Source organism: Aulostomus chinensis, chromosome 9 (genome assembly GCF_037954235.1).
Source record: "Aulostomus chinensis isolate RoL2024-O1b breed Wild chromosome 9, RoL_Achi_v1.0, whole genome shotgun sequence".
NCBI classification, from domain to species: Eukaryota; Metazoa; Chordata; class Actinopteri; order Syngnathiformes; family Aulostomidae; genus Aulostomus; species Aulostomus chinensis.
The window spans coordinates 7,598,594-7,617,905 of NC_141328.1; the positions used below are offsets into that span (position 1 = coordinate 7,598,594).

General features: G+C 39.7%; 1 protein-coding gene across 1 annotated transcript; it reads right to left on the reverse strand.

Annotated features, from left to right (window-relative positions):
* Positions 1 to 8,598: 8,598 nt before the first annotated feature.
* Positions 8,599 to 11,503, reverse strand: kcnk15 (potassium channel, subfamily K, member 15). Its single transcript, XM_086212604.1, has 2 exons — positions 11,016 to 11,503; positions 8,599 to 10,864 (listed from the first exon to the last, which is right to left on the reverse strand). The coding sequence occupies exons 1-2, from the start codon at positions 11,311 to 11,313 to the stop codon at positions 9,861 to 9,863; spliced, it is 1,302 nt and encodes a 433-aa protein (XP_086068730.1). The 5' UTR covers positions 11,314 to 11,503; the 3' UTR covers positions 8,599 to 9,860.
* Positions 11,504 to 19,312: the final 7,809 nt, after the last annotated feature.

A 19,312-nucleotide genomic window follows, 5' to 3' on the forward strand; every position in this document is an offset into this window, starting at 1 on the left:
ACAAACTGCATGCAACTGCACCAGATACTGTACCAACCTTTGCACGCTCACACACATAAAGACTTGACAGCCACAGACACACACATCCATTACTGACTACCCAACAATAGCCTCTTTCAGGCAAATAAAAGGTATTAGTGTAAAGGCTGTAAAACCTGTCACACCTCCGGTTATAAATGTCAGGATAGTCAAACTCAGAGAAATATCCATAGGGGTGATAAAAGAATCGATAAAAGGAAAGACAGAACATGAAAAAAGACTGAGATAAGCCAAGCCGTGCTGGGTTCTTGCTGCAATGCATGCAGGCTAATTGCACAGGGACCAACATGAGTCTGTGGGATTGGGAGCATCAGCTGCTCTGATTGATTGTTAGTCATTTGAGTGTGTGGGGAAAGATGTGACCAACACATGTGGCCAACAGGGAAGTACTAACTGATATACACAAAGCTTAAACTGGCTGATTTTGTGGCCACTAGGGGAAACAGAAAGAATTTGTAATCAAAATACCAACATAGGACCACCTCACAGAAAATGATGACAGCTTTTTATAGGACCGCATTGTGTGGTGGTAATGTGTTAAAATTGCATCGTGGTACTAGGAAAACAATGCCAATTGAAATCAACTGGACTTATTTGCCACAATGGGTGCAAAAACCACAACATCATGCAACAAGTGGGTTTTTTTTTTAATTGGTAAAGAATGAGAAAGTCCACATCAGAGGGGCAGGTTGGTAGCAACACTGGTCTTCACAGTGGGAGTTAAAGTGATGTGTTTAATGACATCAACCTGACCACCCTTGTTGTTGAACAAGTGACGCGTGTCCACAATGACAGAATCTTAATTGACTTTCTATTGGCTTTTTTTCTGTGGCGCTGACATGTCATATTATAGAGATACTGTACACCTAAAAAGTGCAAATTACCGTTCAAGTACTCACAAATATGTGTGTTGAGTTCACTAATGTTTTTTTTTCCCTTTCCACTGCATTAATTCTTGCTCACTGTAAAATGTAGACAGAGTCCATCCATCCATCCATCCATTTTCTACCATTTATCCTGTTAAGGGTCACGGAGGGGCTGGGGTTCACCCTGGACAGGTCACCAATCCATCACAGGGCCAACACATAGAGACAGACAACCATTCACACTCACAGCATCACCTACGGTCAATTTAGAGTATCAATCAGCCTCGTCCCCTCTTGATGTCTTTGGACGGAGGGAGGAAGCTGGAGTACCAGAGAGAACCCACACAGGAACATGTCTGTGTAGGTTCTCATTCATCCAGGTCATCGTAGATCGAAGCGAAGTAAAATCTGGTCAACTGGACGTAAGTTTATCTTGAAGACGTTTCACCTCTCATCCGAGAGGCTTCTTCAGTTCTAGTGAAGAGTGTGGAAACTCCAGCTTATAAACCTATGTGGGAGTGGTCAGTGCTATTGTTGTTGTGTTACAATAGCACTGACCACTCCCACATAGGTTTATAAGCTGGAGTTTCCACACTCTTCACTAGAACTGAAGAAGCCTCTCGGATGAGAGGTGAAACGTCTTCAAGATAAACTTACGTCCAGTTGACCAGATTTTACTTCGCTTCGATCCACACAGGAACAGGGAGAACATGGAGACTCCACACAGAAAGATCCCGTGCTGGAGCCGGGGATCAAACCCTGAACCTTCTTGCTGTGAGGCCACAGTGCTGACCACTGCACCACTGTGCCACCCACAGAAAGGAGTCAGCCATGTGTATTTAGCTTGAAGCTAATGGTGCTCCATAACCATCAACTACCAACAAAGCAAAACTACAAAAATATAGAAATATCTGTTTACACACCCTGAAGAGCATCATCTGCTTTTTTATGCAGCTATATGTAAGCCACAAACACTTTGATTTCAGCTGCAACACACTATGAGACTTCCATTGGGTGTTACATGATCAAGCCAGATGACCAGCTGGTGCATTCGGTTGAACCAATTTGTGTGTAAAGGGACATTTTTGGACAGGTTTGCTTTTGCTGGTGGCCAGGGTTCCCAAAAGCCTGGAGCTAAATATATGTGGGCTGGCTCTTTCTGCATTCTGGAGTCACAAAGTAGCAGTGCAGATCAGAGAAAAAAAAAAGTTATGAGCTCAGTACACCTATTTAGAAGAAATATTCACTTGAAAACTGAAATTTCTAAAATGACTATTTCATTTTGACCTCACTAGCAGGATTCCAGGGTTTCCTCTCCCTCCACCCTTGCGTGCGAGAGCACATCCATGAATAATAAATGGAAATCAAAGATGACAAAGCCACTAGTTAATGTGCTTTGCGTAACAACACTATACATGAGAAAATGTAACTGCTGGAGTCAGAAATGATGGAGTAACCAAAGTAGAAGATCCTCCTGCTTCACCTAATTCATCAGTGCAGCAACACTTTTGACGTTTTTTGCAAGTTGACAAAACAACCAGGTCATGCGTGCGATGCTAAACGCCCCTTCACAACAAATGGTATATCAAGTGATTTAATGGCACCCACTGTTGTTTGATGTGAAGAGTGCACACTGCTGTCAAAAGAAGAGCTACCAGATGGTAGAAAGTACTTTATAACGACAGGATATATTTCTTCACCTGCAGTCAGCCGCCAGAATACATGCAGAATTGCCGTCTTTATTGTTTTCACAGTGATAAAAGGTTATAATAGCGGAATGTACTGTACTGCCGTGTAATAAAATGTAAACAATTCTTCTAAAATCTTAAGACATTTATATGAAAATCTTGTCAGCAGACAGAGTTGATTACAAGTCATGAGTAACTCCTGCTTCAAGTGGAGTCCCCGCTATAAGGCATTACAGCAGGTCAAGCATGTCACAAATCGTACCATTTCACGTATTTAAGTTTGATTTCTGTGAATTGGTTGTTTTGTCTTCTTAACAAAATGTATTGTTAAAGCCAAGTGTAATTTAGTATGAACTTAAAGTAAAGTTTGACTGGGAAATAAGTGTTCTAAAAAAGCAATGTTAACTTTGATTTGAAGTAGCGACAGATGAGGTTTGGTGTTGTGGTGCTCTTGTCACTGATTTTTGACCTGTAGACAAACAACATCATTCTTGAATCCACGTATTATTATATTTGGAACATTTAGCATGCTAGCTATAGTACGTCATTGTTCTGGTAAACTGCCTGGTTAGTGCACATTGCACTAAAAATTATGTTTCAAAATCAGAAAAATATCCTTGATATCTTGAAAATTTCAATACTTTATCTATTACTCACAGCTTTGCAAGTCATCTTTCTCAGTTCTAAGTCAATTCAAGACTTTAATCTTTGCAATTCAAGGACATCTCAAGTCCTCATATTAACAACATGAGTGACATTCATGTCACTTGTGTTGCAATGCAGTTTCATATGTGTACATCCAGTAGCAGAGTAACTTTTTCGGTCTAATATTCACTCTGTTTTTGGTCTCTATCAACTCCTGCAGGAAATATCTTGCTCATCAGCTATTAAATCATCCACAATGATGGTGTTTTCTGATTGGAACCGAGCAGCTTGTGTGCAGTAAGCTTTTAGAGGTTTTCTTGGAAAACAAGCTGCTTGCTGCCACTAAAAAAAATAAAAAACACTGTGAGAGCAACACCAAGCAAAACAAAACATTAAATTGCAGCTGGACAGCTACACAATGTGCAGAAACTCACTATGAGGCTCTAAAAAAACTGAGCGTGAGTCTGTCAGGACAAGCAGGGCAGCCTGGGTCAGACTGGGAACAAAATTTGGCGAGGAAATTTTTCATTTTTATCAGACCCTTATTTCCCTCTGACCTTCTCTGTTCCACTCTTTTGCTTTTTTTAATGTCTTTCACACATTTAATTTGTATTTCTTACACTACATGGATGGATCATTTAAAGGGGAAGAGAGACATGTAATCCAGGTCCTACATTTGTTCCTCTTGTTGGCCAAACCCAGATTTCCAGAAAGTGGGGTGTCTATGCCATATTGTAAGAAACAACAAAATGTAACTTCCTCTCTATGAGCCTGAGCTGCTTGATGTACCATAACTAAAAGAATTAAATTGCTGATACAGGCTGCCAAAACGGATTTTACAGTCTTTACTGGCACTAGAGTGACTCACAATCCCCAAATGAGGAGCTAATGGGGTTCTAAGAGTACACTTGGTATACCCGCTTTCCGGTGAAGCCATGCAACTTTGCTACAGGGACTCAATATCGCCCCTCTGAGGTTGAAAGTGGTATTACGAGACTAACCAGTGGTAATCTTAGTTCAGGCGCTGACAAATTATCCCTGTAAGTGCAGTAGAGAGACTATTGGAGTTCATTACTGAGTGAAAAAAGGATTCAGAGCCTGCATGCAAAATAAGAAAAAAGTACATTAAAAACAGTACTCAAAGGAAAGCTCTGAATGTAGAAATACAAGCCGTGACCCACATTATACTTTTTAAGTTTTACTTTCGATCTCATAGAAATGCATGAATATCACCAACCTATTCTCATGTATGTACCAGCATGTACTATAACTTTATCAAGTACTGTAGTACTTCGTTGTACACAAAGTTGGATCATTTCCATCAGTGGCATACATTAAAAAATAGTGGAAATGACAAGCAGAAAATATGAGCTTTTAAGCGTAATTTGTTCACCACAGAGCTGTACACCCAAAAGGTATCATTTCCTCTGCCACAATGAGCGATGAGTATTAGCTATAAAAGATTCTACTTGTCATCCTCAGCCACCTAATTCCATTTCACACACAGATCAGTTGTATTGGTGGCAGCTTGTCCTCATTTAAAGCCATTAACAACTTTCCTGCAGAGAATTCAGCAGCATGAACGTGATTATTTAGTCAATTGTGTGTATGTGTGTGTGTGAGCGCACGTGTGTGTGAGTGCACGTGTGAGCGCACGTGTGTGTGTGTGTGTGTATGAGCGTGCGTGTACGTGTAGGTGTCCAATTTATTTTCTCACAAATCAGTTTGAATTAAGTGGTTAATTATTGTTGTGGGGGGGGGGGTTGGGGGGGTACACTGCAGTGGGATGTCAACATTTGCACTGAAATGAACGATGAGACATTTATGTAAAAATGTCATATTGACATTGGCCATGTCTTTAGTGTAAGTTCCAAAAGATCCCGATTGTTATTCATCATCGCTCACCTCCATCTCATACTCAGATTAGTAGTCTCAGTGGTAAAGGGGAAGGGGAGATGGGGGGTGGCACAGGAGCTCCAGCTGGGCAAAGATAGAAGACGTGTGTAAAGCTGCTGGTGTGTCACTGCCTCCCAGTGGCAGCTACACATACTGCACTATTGATGTTAATCAGAGGTTGGAACCAGTGGTGGAAGGAGTATTCAGATCCAAAGAAAAGCTAAAAACTGTTCGCTCTGTCCTGTTGTCTGTCCTGCTCCTTTTTTTCCCCTCTTTTTTCTTTCTAACGTAAATGTATATGTATGTGCATGTATGTATGTATATATGTACAGTACAAACATACATAAACATGTATTGTCATCTTAAATAGCTTTTCTTACTATCTGTGCATTTGATATTACATTCATTAATTATAATGTTTTCTGATTTACAAATTTAAACCTATAAATTTTGTTAAAGTGCCCCGACTATATACAGGATGTCATTTCACTGAAATTCAATTGCTCAGTAAAAGATATTTGAAATGAGAAGTGATGCATTCAAAATCCAAGCAAAAGAACAAAATGTACTTCAAGTGCATGGTCCTGGTAGCTAATGTATTATTATATGCTCCAAAACACAAATTTTAGTTCCTATCTCAGAACATTGTCATTTTCTTGTGAATTATTCCATCGTTTGACACCCCTGAGCCTCAGAGGTTGTTGGAATGAAACCATATGTCATGATCAGAGGAACATGTTTCTTTAATGGCCGTTCAAAATGTTGTAAAAAGTTCCAAACCCCTTATTTTGCCACGAGCCAATATTTGGAACCTTAATTTAATCACCATCAGTTCATTCTATAAAATCTTGATGTAGTCTTCATATAATTGTTAACTGTTAATAAACGCGTGGAGTAAAAGATATGTCAAATTTTTGCCTTTGAAATGTGATGAAACTCATATAAATATTCATACAAATGTATGTGCAGCGATCTTCAGACACGTATTGCTCGGACTTCAGACACCCTTTCCCATTTTGATATGTCTCCACCTGATTATCCCTCTCAAGAGCGTTCATTCTAGACGGAGATGCAGCATCTTACTTTGATCCATGTCTTTAGGAACAAAAACTGAAATTGTTTGGTTGGGTAAGAAGATGGCTGCACAAGATGAAGGGATTCTTCCGTCATCTGACCACCTGGGAGGGATTTACTTGGATTTTTTGTTGGGTTTTTTTTATTTACAGATAAATTATGAAAGAAAAATCAACTCTCTGCATGTCTGTCCCCTTTATAAAAAATCCACCCTGAAATCAATTCTGCCTTGTGAATATTTGCGGAGAATAAAATGTAAAATACAGAAGTTAAAATTGAATAATCAGGAAGATTAGATGTTTAATACTGACATGTTTTGGTCAGGCGGCATGGTGGTGCAGTGGTTAGCACTGTTGCCTCACAGCAAGAAGGTTCCCGGCTCGAACCCAGGATCTTTCTGTGAGGAGTCTTCATGTTCTCCCTGTGCCTGCATGGGTTCTCTCCGGGTACACCGACCTCCTCCCGTGCCGGTGCCGGGATTCAAACCCACAACCGTCTTGCTGTGAGGCGACATTGCTAACCACTGCACCTCCGTGACGCCTGACGAGGCTGAGTGATACTCTAAATTGACTGTAGGTGTGACTGTGAGTGTGAATGGTTGTATGTCTCTATGTGTTGGCCCTGAAATGGACTGACGACCCGTCCGAGGTGAACCCCACCTGGGATAGGCTCCAGCCCCCCGTGACACATAACAGGAGAAGCAGTAGAAAATAGATGGATGGATGGATGTTTTGGTCATCAGTCAGTCAATAATAACCTGATTGCGCACTCATTTTGTGCCAGTAGTTTTTTTTTTTTATCTGACAGTTCTTTGATAACTGGATCCCAGCAAATTAATTTCTCTATCAATATATTTAGAAAGAACTATGCAACCTAATTTGTATTAGAAGTGATAGCTACCGATGCTCATTTGACAGATATTGATTATCCAGGGAGATTATTGCAACAAGAGCAGTCAGTGAGAGAAGAATATACAGCTCTGGCAATCAGTGGTGATACAGTTCTTGGAATTTTGGCAGGTTGTTTACTTTTACTGCAATTTAAAACTTCCACATGGTAAACTGATTCCAGTATTATTAGATATATGTTTAAATTTACTTTTGTGCCAACTAATAATAACATCACTGGCTTTGCAACCCATTCGGCCACTTCAGGAAACAAATTTTACCATTTTTCATTTCACAAAATGTAAAATAAATATTAAAATACATCAACATGAACATCACTATTTCATAAAATAACTTAAATAATGTATTTACACCTTTCTGTTGCAAAAACAAAAACACCTACAGTGAATATATCTGAAAAGATATCTCAAAAAATAAAATGTGAAAAAATCCTACTATTTTCTAAGGGGTCAACAATGTTGAATGAATGAGACAGAATCCTCAGTGTATCTAAAATCATATTATTTTCCCTGGTTGAAATGATACTGAGCTGTATGACCTGTTACATACCTGGTTTGAAGGCCCAGATGCCAAAAAAAATTTTTGTATAAATGTATGCTTTTAAATAATACAAACTGAAATAGTGTTCTGAAGACTCGTCATATTTTTATTTTCCCCATGTGTTAATTAATACTCATATGGAGATACACGTTTAGGGCTCAGATCACGATTGTTCCATGGACAAATACTGCCCTCTAGTGGTGACATTCACTTGCCAGTACCTTGGATCGCCTCAAGCCCGCTGTCCCCTGTAGAGGGCCCCCTTGTCAAAGTTATTGTATCTTCATTACCTCCTTTGTTTCCACGATGTCCCTAAATTATGTAAATCAAGCATGTCTGAACATAGGACGAACAGTTTGTTTCGATCTGACTTGTTGCACAAGATAAAGATCAGTGCAGCAGGGGATGTTACACTGCAAGGAAGAAAGAAAATGTCCTGATTGCTACCTCAAGCAGCCATAGCAGATGGTATTTCATAACCACTCACCATTTCATATTCTAGTGCCCAATCAGTTTTACATTTACATGTAAAGTAGCCTACTATTCCAGCAGATCAACAGATGGCATGAAATGTATGCTAAGGGACACTTAAGACTTCATGATTTCTGATCTGCGTTCAAAAGCGAAAAACAGGTTTTAAAAACAGCAAATGGAGGCAGATGCAGACATTAAGACACATCATGCGATTTTATCTTGTGACAGTGGGGAAGGTGTGGTGTTTAAGACTTGAAATATTGGCTACTGCGCTCTAGAATGGAGGCACTGTCTTCACTTTTTGGTTTATAGCCATTTTATTATCTGCTCCATATCTCAAACAGACAGGAACACTTGAGAGAGGAAGAGAAATAACACAATGGAGTTCGCCGAGCTGGTTTTAAGTGTACACTCTAGTCAGTGGGCCAAGCCAACCAGCACTCCCTGAATAAAAGATATAGTCCCACTAAATACAAATGTGCAACCTGCAGATGAAAATGGTAGATTTATGTGTTCAAACTGCTACATTTGGCTGAAAACTTCATGTTTTAGTATAACCATTCACATCAAGAGCGTTTGAAAATGATTATAATTCAGAGTCAAGCAGATCTTAAAGAGCAACTCATTTAAATGTATTAAATGATGGATTGAAGTCATCCAGTTACCTTATATATGATCAATTTAGCCCATTTTTTAACCTCAACATCCACAAATCTCCCTGCCCAGACTCGGGCTTTACATTGTTCTAATATTCAAGTCAATGAGGCTCCATAATTCAAGTTGTATTACCAAAAGTACAGTTACAAACCCATTCTGATCCTCTTTTTTTTTTCTGTGACGCAGGTGAGTGTTCCCCACGCAGTCATCTGATTAAAAACCTGAACGCAAAATAGGACAACAAATGAAGATTAAAGTAAAAACACTCAAACATTTAAGGGTCTTCTATTTTAGTTTAATAAAACAATACTTCAAGAGACTCACATCAAATTTGACTACAAACTAAGTCTGTGAGGAAACATCACCTTCCTGACAGGAAAGTAACATATTTTCAAGGATTGTGGGAAGCTTAATAGTAAACCTGCTACATACTGTACCTGTTGTGCTGCATCCATTAAGTTTCAGTCTCTTTAGATTAGAGTGCATCAGTGCTGAATAATGCACAAAAAGGTATTCTTACCCTCGATGATAAGTAATAAAAAAAAAAAAAGCATGTAAATTCACTGAGCTAAGAAGCCACATATCTCGTGTGCTTGGTCGAAGTTCTTTAAGGCTTTTTTTTATATAAAAGTATGATGACATCTTCTAGCTATGGCATGAGTTTTGTTTCTACAGCAGGAGCGAGGTCCACTGAGGAGCTTTCACTTGACTGAACAGTTATACAGTCATTAGAATCCTAAACAAACAAACAAACAAACAAAAAACAAACCCCGAGCTTTTGGATGAAAAGCCCAACGTTGTAAGTCTTAACATAGCACACTCATGCATTCACATTATGTGCTATACATTCTCTTTATAGCATGCACTGCACCATCAGCTTACGTGCAAAAAAAATCCAGCGGAATTGCTTACATAATGTCATAGTAAAAGAGGCACAAAATGTTTGCTTGATAAATAAAATTAGTTTTCAGATCTAAAACATCATATCTGCTGAGAAGTGCCTTGTGACATGCACAAAAGAGGTAACACAAATTACGATGAAAACACTGTGCAAACACTCTTCAAGGTGCTCTTTACACTGACTTTCTCCTTGAACAGGGGAACTCTCGGAAGCTCTGCACAGGTGAGAGTGTGCTTCCTGGGGAGGAAAGCCCCGTGTTGTCCCTGGAACCTGGCGAGCAGCCCTGGATCCTATAAGAGACGGAGTTGTGGTAAACAGAATTGTCATGGCAGCCTTGGTGTTCACTGTGAGACATGAGGGGACTATCACAAATGCCTAAGCGGTAGCACACGCAGGGGCAGAGAGAGCCGAGGCTCGACTCTGGCCTGCGTCTGCCTGCCTTGATCTGAAAATGCAGCCTGTGCTTGCAGGGGCTTCTTCCTCTCTCATGATCTTCCGCTGGGGAGGGGATCAGGTTGGTGCGGCTGGTTCCCTCCTCCATCGGGAGGAAAAGCATACTGCGGCTGTGAGTGTGCACCACATTGCTGCGGTTCTTGCAATCATCTCTGCTCTGTTCACCTACAACACGGAGACCCAGAGCTCCATCCAAAAGACCTCTGTCCCTCTTCAGTGACGCCCTCTCTTGAGCATCTCTCCTCTCATCCTCAGTGTTCATGGTGAGGAATCGAAGCACCACCAGGTTCAGGAAGGCCCCAATAACAGTTAGCCCCACCAGAATGTACATGAAGCTGAAAGCCACATAGGGTGTTTTCTCCTGCAGGTCCTCCTTTTTCTGTAGGGCCACAAAGTCTCCAAAGCCGATGGTGGTGAGTGTGATGAAGCAGTAGTAGTACGCATGGAAGAAGCTCCATCCCTCAAAGTGGGAGAAAGCTGCAGCTCCTACACCAAGTGTTCCAATGCAGGACAGGAAGCCCACAAGAACCATGTTCTCCATGGACACCTCAGCGTGATGAAAGCCCAGGCACTGCTTCATCTTATGTAGGAGGTAGCGGACAAATGTGTTCATCCTTTCACCCAAGCTCTGGAACATGACCAGAGTCAGAGGAATACCCAGAACAGCGTAGAACATACAGAAGACCTTCCCTGCGTCTGTGCCCGGTGCAGCATGTCCATAACCTTAATATAAAGACATGAAAATTAGAGGAATTGAGGTGATAAATCATGCAGTATTCTTTTAGTCAATAAGGGTCAGAAATATTAAACAGGAACAAATACACAGATAAATACTGCAATTAATATGGGCAAAGCAGAGAAAATTCCAACTTACCAATTGTGGTGATGACTGTTATTGCAAAGTAAAACGAGCCAGCAAATTTCCACTGTCTCCCGGCTCGATGAGGCTCAGCTTGCAGCACCACTCGTTCGATTTCGCGGTAGTCGTCCTCAGAGAAGCGGTACTTCTTCTTCATCTCGTTGCGCTTCTGCTCCAAGATGCGTCTACGGGAGCTCTCCGACTCGGACTCCAGCGCATCAAACACCGCGGCGCCCACCAGCAAGTAAGAGAACATACAGAGGATGAGCGACAGGGTCCGGACGTTTTGCTTCTTCATCCTCGGCGATGGCATGAAAGTCGGGATCAGCAGGGGCACAGTTACAGGTGGTGTTACTGCTCTTCAGCTCCACATTAGTGTTGCAGTCTGGGTGCGTGAATCGTAGTAGCGGGAAATGCGTAGTGGCAACCTGGATTTTTTTTTCTTCACCAGGTTTAAATGTAACCTTTATGTAAAAAGGCGTTTGTTTGCATTAGGAGAGATCGGTCATCTGTCAAAGCAAGTGGCCTCAGCGTGTGTCTTCGCATGCGCAATTCAGTCGCCAATAATAATTTTAAAAAAGGCTGTAACGTGTGTGATATAATTTAGGTGTAAGACACATGACGCGCTGGTATCAGTGAGCAGGCTTATCACACCTTTGTGCAACAAGTGAAGTCCCGACTCGACCCGGTAGATACCAAGCTGAGGTGAGGAGGGGGTTTCAGCACCACGGACAGAGACCAGCACGATTGTAAATGCGCACTCAAGGAAGGGACACGAAGAAACAATTCTGAGGGATATTGCTCAGTCCTGAAAATATGGAAATGTATAAATCTAAAAACTCAGTTATCAGGCAAGGTAGCTGTTCATCAAAATTTCTGCATCTGTTGATGCTGCATGGCCGAAATGTTTTGTCGTTGTTGTTTTTTTTTTCAATCTGATCATGAACAACCGCGGTATTAATTACCTTTTAATATTGAATAAGGGTGCCTTGGACTGACTTTTTATTCATAGATTATCATATCACCCTTTTCTCTAAGAGCAGCTTCATCTGACTGAATTTCACCTAATTAAGACACTGTTTCTATTTTTCTTACTGTGTTATTTAGTTTTATGTGGGAAAGGGACAAAAATACACACTGTACAAAATACTATGATGAGATGTTCTGCTAAAGGGAACAAACCTTTCAGAATTGAATAAAGACATCCCCAAAAAAAGAAGTGACATCTCTAACTGGATTAACCATCTGTCACCAAAATAAAGACAGCCCATTTCACTCATTATGACATAATATGACTGTTAAATGGATGTCATAAAATCCTGTGCTCAAGGCATAGAAGCATTTTTGGTGACACATTATGTGTTCGAGTACTTGTAGTGATGTCAGTCCATGTTTATTAGAACCCTCCAACATCTCCATCATGATGACTTGATGATAGTAAAGATGTTTGTTCAGGAAGATGTGACAACAGTTAGAAAAAAAAGCCATGTGTGTGTGTGTGTGTGTGTGTGTGCGTGCGCGCACGCGTGCATGTGTCTGCTGCATGCACATACAGTAGCAAAACAAACAGCATTGCTACACTGTGATGCTGGTTTCCATGGTTACCTACACCAGAAGCATGGGTTGTCAGTGAGGTTGAAGCTATATATTAACCGTAATGATCCGGGCCCTCAGTCAGTGAATGATATTATTGCATTAATGATTTGAGTGACTCAGGCTGGATTTACTTTTAATGAAACATCACAGTCGTGTTATATAAAAACTGAATAGAACCAGTAAGCGTGTGCAGCAGCTATCAGCAGCACCAACAGGGTGCTGCAGGTGGATTACTCTGCTCTTTTGTTCCTCTCAAACAGAGCAACCAGTACTCGGCAGCCCTGTTTTCGTGTTAAGTGGCTAAATCAGCACACTTACATCCCTGTTGTGATTCAAACCAGCTCTCCATAAATCAATTACATCTCAGCTGATAAGAGAGAAACCTGAAGCCCTAACAGCCACCCATCAATCCACACAGCTTGTGCTCACTCCTCGGCGAGGCCCAAGGACCTGGAACAGAGAGAGAAGGCCCTACGATCCCCACTGGGACAGAGCATGAGGATAAATATTCAGACTGAGAGAAATGTTTCATTGATTTAGTTTTTCCTCTTTATCACACATATATTAACATTTAATTTTCAAGAAACCATTGGGACAAAAGAATATGATAAATCTTCCAGTCTGTAATAACGCATCTTGCTCTTTTCTGATTTAGCATTTAGTTTTTGCCAGTAAACATACAGCAATACAGAATACATACAAATACAGGCTTTTATTTTCTAAGCTATTGATCACAGAGTATTATGGTCTAAATTATTTACATTCTTATTAACAGTTTGAAAGTTGCTGAATGACAGGTGGAGACTGGAGGGATTTCCTTTGGGAGACATTTACACAAAATTAGAAATGTGTTTTTTTGCTCTTGGCCAAGAAATATAATTTCCAGGTATACATCACCTGGAAAATAACCCCATATTTTATGTTTGAGGCCTGTTTTCTTTCTATAAATATATTTGACATCTCATTATGTCCCAAAGATCTCTTCAGTGTCTGTGCTGATGATGAGAATATGCAGATGGTAAGAAACCATTTTTAGGATGCACAAGGCATCACACAGGGAAATGAGGACCTTGTGCCTGAAGGCGCTTTTCTCTACTGACTCAAACCCATCTGCCAAATCGGCAAAGAAAACAAACCAAAAAAAAGCAAATCTGGAATAAAGCATTGAGGAAAGCTGATTAAAAACCAGGCCTATCTATAAAAGCAAACTTTTAGGATGGTAGGAGGTTATTTAGCAGAGACAAGACAGCAATGCCCAAGGCAATGCAAGATGAGGTGGTGGAATGACGTGAGATGAAGTTTCAGGTGTTGACGACGTCGATTGTGATCGGCTGATTTCCTTTGACTGAAAGATGTGGTCAAGTAGGAAACATTAGAGTTTGCAGCTTAAAGTAGAACAAAAATACCTACTGGTCAATGAATATATTGGAAAGTCAACATCTCATTTCTTCGTGTGTTTTGTTAAATGTGTAGTAAGCATGTAGGTGGATTACATAGCTGTCTACCAACTGTAGGAGCCATAAATTAAAACGCTGATACAAATTATAGTGTATTTGACAAAGACTTTATCGTCTTTGGTCTTTTGGTCACACCAAAGTATTACTGGGGGAGGTGCAGGAGCAGGGGAAGACAGATGGTTGCGCACCAAACGCTGGCTCGTGGGGATGATGCTGTGTGTCTTCAAATTAAATTAGTCTGCTTTATTTGTAAAGTGTGATTCGATGACGTGAGTCGCACTTTGACACTGTATAAATAAAAAACTGACTTGACAGTTACCCTTGAAGGGTTTGGGCAGAAAGGAGCCAATGGTAAATTATACTGAAATTCAGCAACAAGAGGGTCACGGTGACGAGCTAACTTTGGTATCAACGTTTTTCTGCAGCAGTGGAAGAAAATGGAACTTTTCATACAGATGTGCCCTGAGTACTTTGAAGCCATCTGTCTGGATAAAAGTTGGATGCCCAGCATTTAACTGCACGTTGTCGTATGATGTATTGTGATGTGAGAGATGCACTTCATTCAAAAAGAAGATAGACCATAATAACTACAAAAAGTTAACTAAAATCTTTGATTTTCCAACCAATGAAGGGTTCTTGAAAACTGGAGAACACTTTCTAAGCCACAACATCTCAACACAAGAATAAACACCACGAGGCAGCTTTATAGCATCCATTCGTGACTAAAAGTTATTCAATGTTAAGTTGAACTGCCCCTGACAAATTTGCAATCAATACAGCCCCCTTAAATCTGTGCAAAGAGATCTATTTAATGCAAGCCTCTGGTCAGAGACATCCTTCAGTTTTACAGGATTTTATAGCATTAACAGGTCTCTTGCTATTTACGCTCCATAGCTCCAGCACATCAGCTAAGTCTCCGTTCTCGGGTTAGCGGTGTCTAATTTCAATAAACACATCTCTTAAGAAGCTTTTAAATCAGATTGTTATAATTTATTTATCCAAGGTGATGATTGAACTTTCAATTTCAACATGAAAATGATTATTTTTTTGCTTCCTGTATCTGCTGAGACGTTCAACCTCCTGCTGTTTACCCATCCTACCTCCATAGCCGGTGCTAGCATCACCAATGGCAGAGCTAGCACTGTTATTAATGCTAGCTCTGCAAACACGGCACAGGAACTCCAGAGTAGGTGGTTTTAATAGGAAGGAAAAAAATAATGAGAACCTTCATTTTCTGACAATTTTCTGAAGATGGATCAGGGTCAGAGCCAACCAGAGGAAGACGAGGAGCGGTCTTAAGCATAAAATATTGGTTCTGGGTTCGAGCCCCTGCTTGAGCACAGGGTCTTTCTGTGTATAAGACCCTTAACAGGATAAGCAGATGGATGGAATTTAATGGAAGAAATTAATAAGCTATAACATGTAATATTAAAAATGTATAATCTAATATGATATAAAACTCTTCACAATATGATCAATAGATGTACTTTATAATAAGGAGAATATCACTAATGAGTTATACCCGTTGATTCAAATGTCATATTTCTACCTCGAAACTGACGTTTTGTTTCTTTGCACTGCTACGAGAATTTGCTGATGCACTCTATATGGTCCGACGTGCGGCTCTGCTACAGCTTGTTGCACTTATGTTACTAGCGTCCATGTCTGGAGCCAAAGCAGGCAGATACATTACAGAACCTTCAACAACCAAAGAACCTCTTTTCATGACAAGCGACCAATGAGATATTTTTGCGTAAATTGATATTTTGAATAAATTGACTTTGAGGCTCTTGACTAAGCACCATGTTGTATGTACTTTATTTACATTTATGTGCAGTATACCTTGCTGACGTGCGGGCACTTTGTTTATTCATTAATATAGTTCTCATGGCGTGACTAAAACAGGGTGCAGCAAAGCCATGTCGAAGCAACAGACGCTGTTCCAAAGAACTGACCTGTTGCCGTGTTGGTGTGAAGAGAGCCACAATGGCTTTGAAAGAAACTCTGCTGGAAACTGTGTGAAAGGACTTTGAGATTGTTCAGTTAATAACTGTTTCCAAGGTCAAAGTTCAAGTCCAATGAATAATAGTAGTGATTAAGTGGTAGACAACTTCAAATAAAAGTTTAAGGATTTTAGAAACATTTTCCTACAGGTGGCCCAGCTTTTTCTGATAACTTAAAAGTTGTTGAGCTGAATAAAGTGAGAACTGGGTCAGACTGTTACTGCAACTTCTGGAACATTATTTGGACAATAATTCAGTGCAGAAACTCGTATATTGTCTGCAGTCTGTTGTTAATAGCTTTTTTCTGGCCATTATGATGCAGTGAACAACTTCCCGCAGTGAAATATTGTCCAAATTATTTTTGAACAGACTGTAGACGCAGTCTGCTCCACTGCTGCCTTTGTACCAGGTTATTTACTGGACTTGGACAGATTTTAGAAAAGCTTCTAAAATCTGGGAGAAACTGAGGTGTTCTAAATGTCATTATAATTAATCTAAATTAGTTGCATAGGTCAATGATGTCCGTGACAAGCATTTAAACTATTTCTATTCAAATATTTAGGTAAATGCACGATTAAATGAACAGATAAATTGAAGAGGTCTAAGTCTTTGTTATTATCCGTATATTAGGGACCATTCTAATTGTTCCTAGACAATGATGATCACAACAATCAATATATGAGCCAAATATGCCCCTATGAGCATGTCAGGCCACAATCTAGAGTCAATAACAACAAGGCTGAGCAAAATGTTTCATCTGCTTCTGTCATTGTCATACAGAACCACTGAGCAGGTTCAATAACGCACAAGGTCTTCTTGTCCTTTTAATTTTCAGCATAAATTTAATCCATCTATTTTCATACAATCTTGTTTCTATAATTAATCAATCCAAATGAATAGGCTATTTTCAAAGCCCAGCTTTCCCAGTAATACACAATAAAATACTCCCTGCTTTCACATTATCGCCTGACCCTCGATTTCTAAACTGCAGACTCCTGCAGGGATAAACAGAATCAGGCAGGAAACAAACAGCAACAAGAGGAAAGAGTAAACATTTGTCACTAAATTCCTGTCACAAATCTCTAACTAACACAGCCAGACTTTACATAATTATTATGATCTCTGTGCACATGAGCAAATCTGTGTTAAACCCATCGAGATTAAGGGAATAGGCTATCTGATTTATGAAGCTGTGGCACTAAATAGCAACAGCAAATACTGGATGCCTCCAGAGCCCTCTGGTTTCCACAGTAACTAAGACCAAAAATAGAAACCCCACACCAACGGCCATTCAACGCTGAATCCCCTGTGATAATACAGGATTCTATTTATACCTTCCCATGTATAAATGCATCCCCCCAATTACTGTCAAAAGCTGGACAACATGGTCCAATTATACGCTCGCACCTCTGAATCTGCTTTTGTGCCAGTGAATCTCAAACCAGGACAACTGCTACTGATGCTGAAGATATAACACACCCGTTAGACTCTTGGAATGAGAATGCAGACAGATGAACTGGATATGTTCGTGTGTCTATGATCTGCACTTACGCCTTGCTCATATTTTCAAAAATGTGCTTTTCAAGAAGCTCAAAACAAAAGCTGGGAATTATCATTCTACGCCATCTGTTTAACGCATTAATGTCCAGAGTTTTCTTATTTCCCTAACAAAACTTCAATAGATGAGCTCATCAATAAATTCATGGATTTTTTTTTTGTCCAAATTGCTTCAATTCTACATCCATTTTTTTATCTGTAAAAATGAAACAGAAATACATTACAACATAAAAAAGGTGTGATGAAAAATGTACCCTGGGCCAAAGAAACGCAAATGATGTTTATTTTTAAAACAACTTCGTAAGAGTCCAGACAATTTAGGTATCAAAAATATGCAGAAATTCATACAGGTGTACAATTCATGTTCAAGAGGTGCAAATCCTGGAAGGAGAACTGACTGACTAAAAGTAGTATGTTTCAGAAATGGCCAAAGATCTCAATACTGCAGGGACAAATTACAAACTGATTTGACTGAATATGATAAATGTGATTTGGTTGAATATGTTGATTAACATAAAAAATTAGGGGCCACTAAACAACACTCTTTTTCTTTAGATTTTTTATTTGCCAGGTTTGATTTTGCAGGATTTTGCAGGCTTCTTTTTAAAGACTTTCATTTTTTTCTGGGGAAGATTTAATGGAACTCAATAAAAAAAGAAATATTCCATGTTTCTTATTTCCATACAGATATACAGATAGTTGGTGTTGTGAATTTGAACGTCTTCAGTGTTCAGAGAGAGTAGCTTGAATTAAAATGTGCGGCTGATGTCATCTCCTAAACTAATGCTTTTAGGGTCTGTTAAAATGCATCAGCTGGTTTTCTCTTATGTTTATTTTTCTTGTCTGTGGATAGGTTTTCTAATTCTACTTCAAAATCAAACACAGCAATGTTATATCTTTCATGAACATCTGCCACAGGTTACATAAGTGTGATGTCGCCCATTTAAGGAGGCAGCATGGCTCAGCTGGTAGAGCGGTTGTCTAGTAACTGGAAGTACTCTTGAGCAAGACACTGAGCTACAGATTGTCCCTGAAGAGGTTGTCTGTAACTTACAAAACAGACCTTCGGCCGTGTGTGTGTCTGTCTGTGTGTGTGTGTGTGTGTGTGTGTGTGCGTGCGTTCGTGTGTGTGTGTGAACGAGTGACTGAGGCAACACAGTGAAGTGCTTTGGTACCGAGAATTCAGAGATGGTAATTAACATATTTAGATGTCATGTTGGAGCAGGAGAGAAACGAGAGGTGTGGTTTTGACTGACGCTGCACAACTGTGATGGTACCCACACCTGTTGCTTCAGGTGGCTATGTATTCATAACTTTAATCTTTAGGCATGTTTAAAATTTAAAAAAAAAAGAAACAAAAAAAGAATTGTTCAATACACAACTCAATCTTCAACGGTTCTACAAGGAAACAAAAGCTATTATTTATTCAAGCTCAATGTGAGTGAGTCTGCAAACTTATTAATGTTCCATCACTTATAATGATTAAAAAAAATAGTATAAATGCAAAGTCATTTAGAAGTAAATAGTTATTAAATATTGTTGGGCATTTGGGTTATTATAGTTTCTGTATTTTTCCCTTTTTCTTTCTTTGCTTTTTTATTCATATATTTGATCATGATGATCATGTATGAACTGTATGACAGGTTTATTGACAAAATGAAACCCCTTATAACATGTGATTAAAAACTCAAAAATCAGA

Excerpts from the sequence above, each read along its gene's own strand:
- kcnk15 (XM_086212604.1), bottom strand. The coding sequence starts at position 11,313 with ATGCCATCGCCGAGGATGAAGAAGCAAAACGTCCGGACCCTGTCGCTC. Across the intron at positions 10,865-11,015 it reads AACAGTCATCACCACAATTG|GTTATGGACATGCTGCACCG; the intron begins GTAAGTTGGAAT and ends CTTTATATTAAG.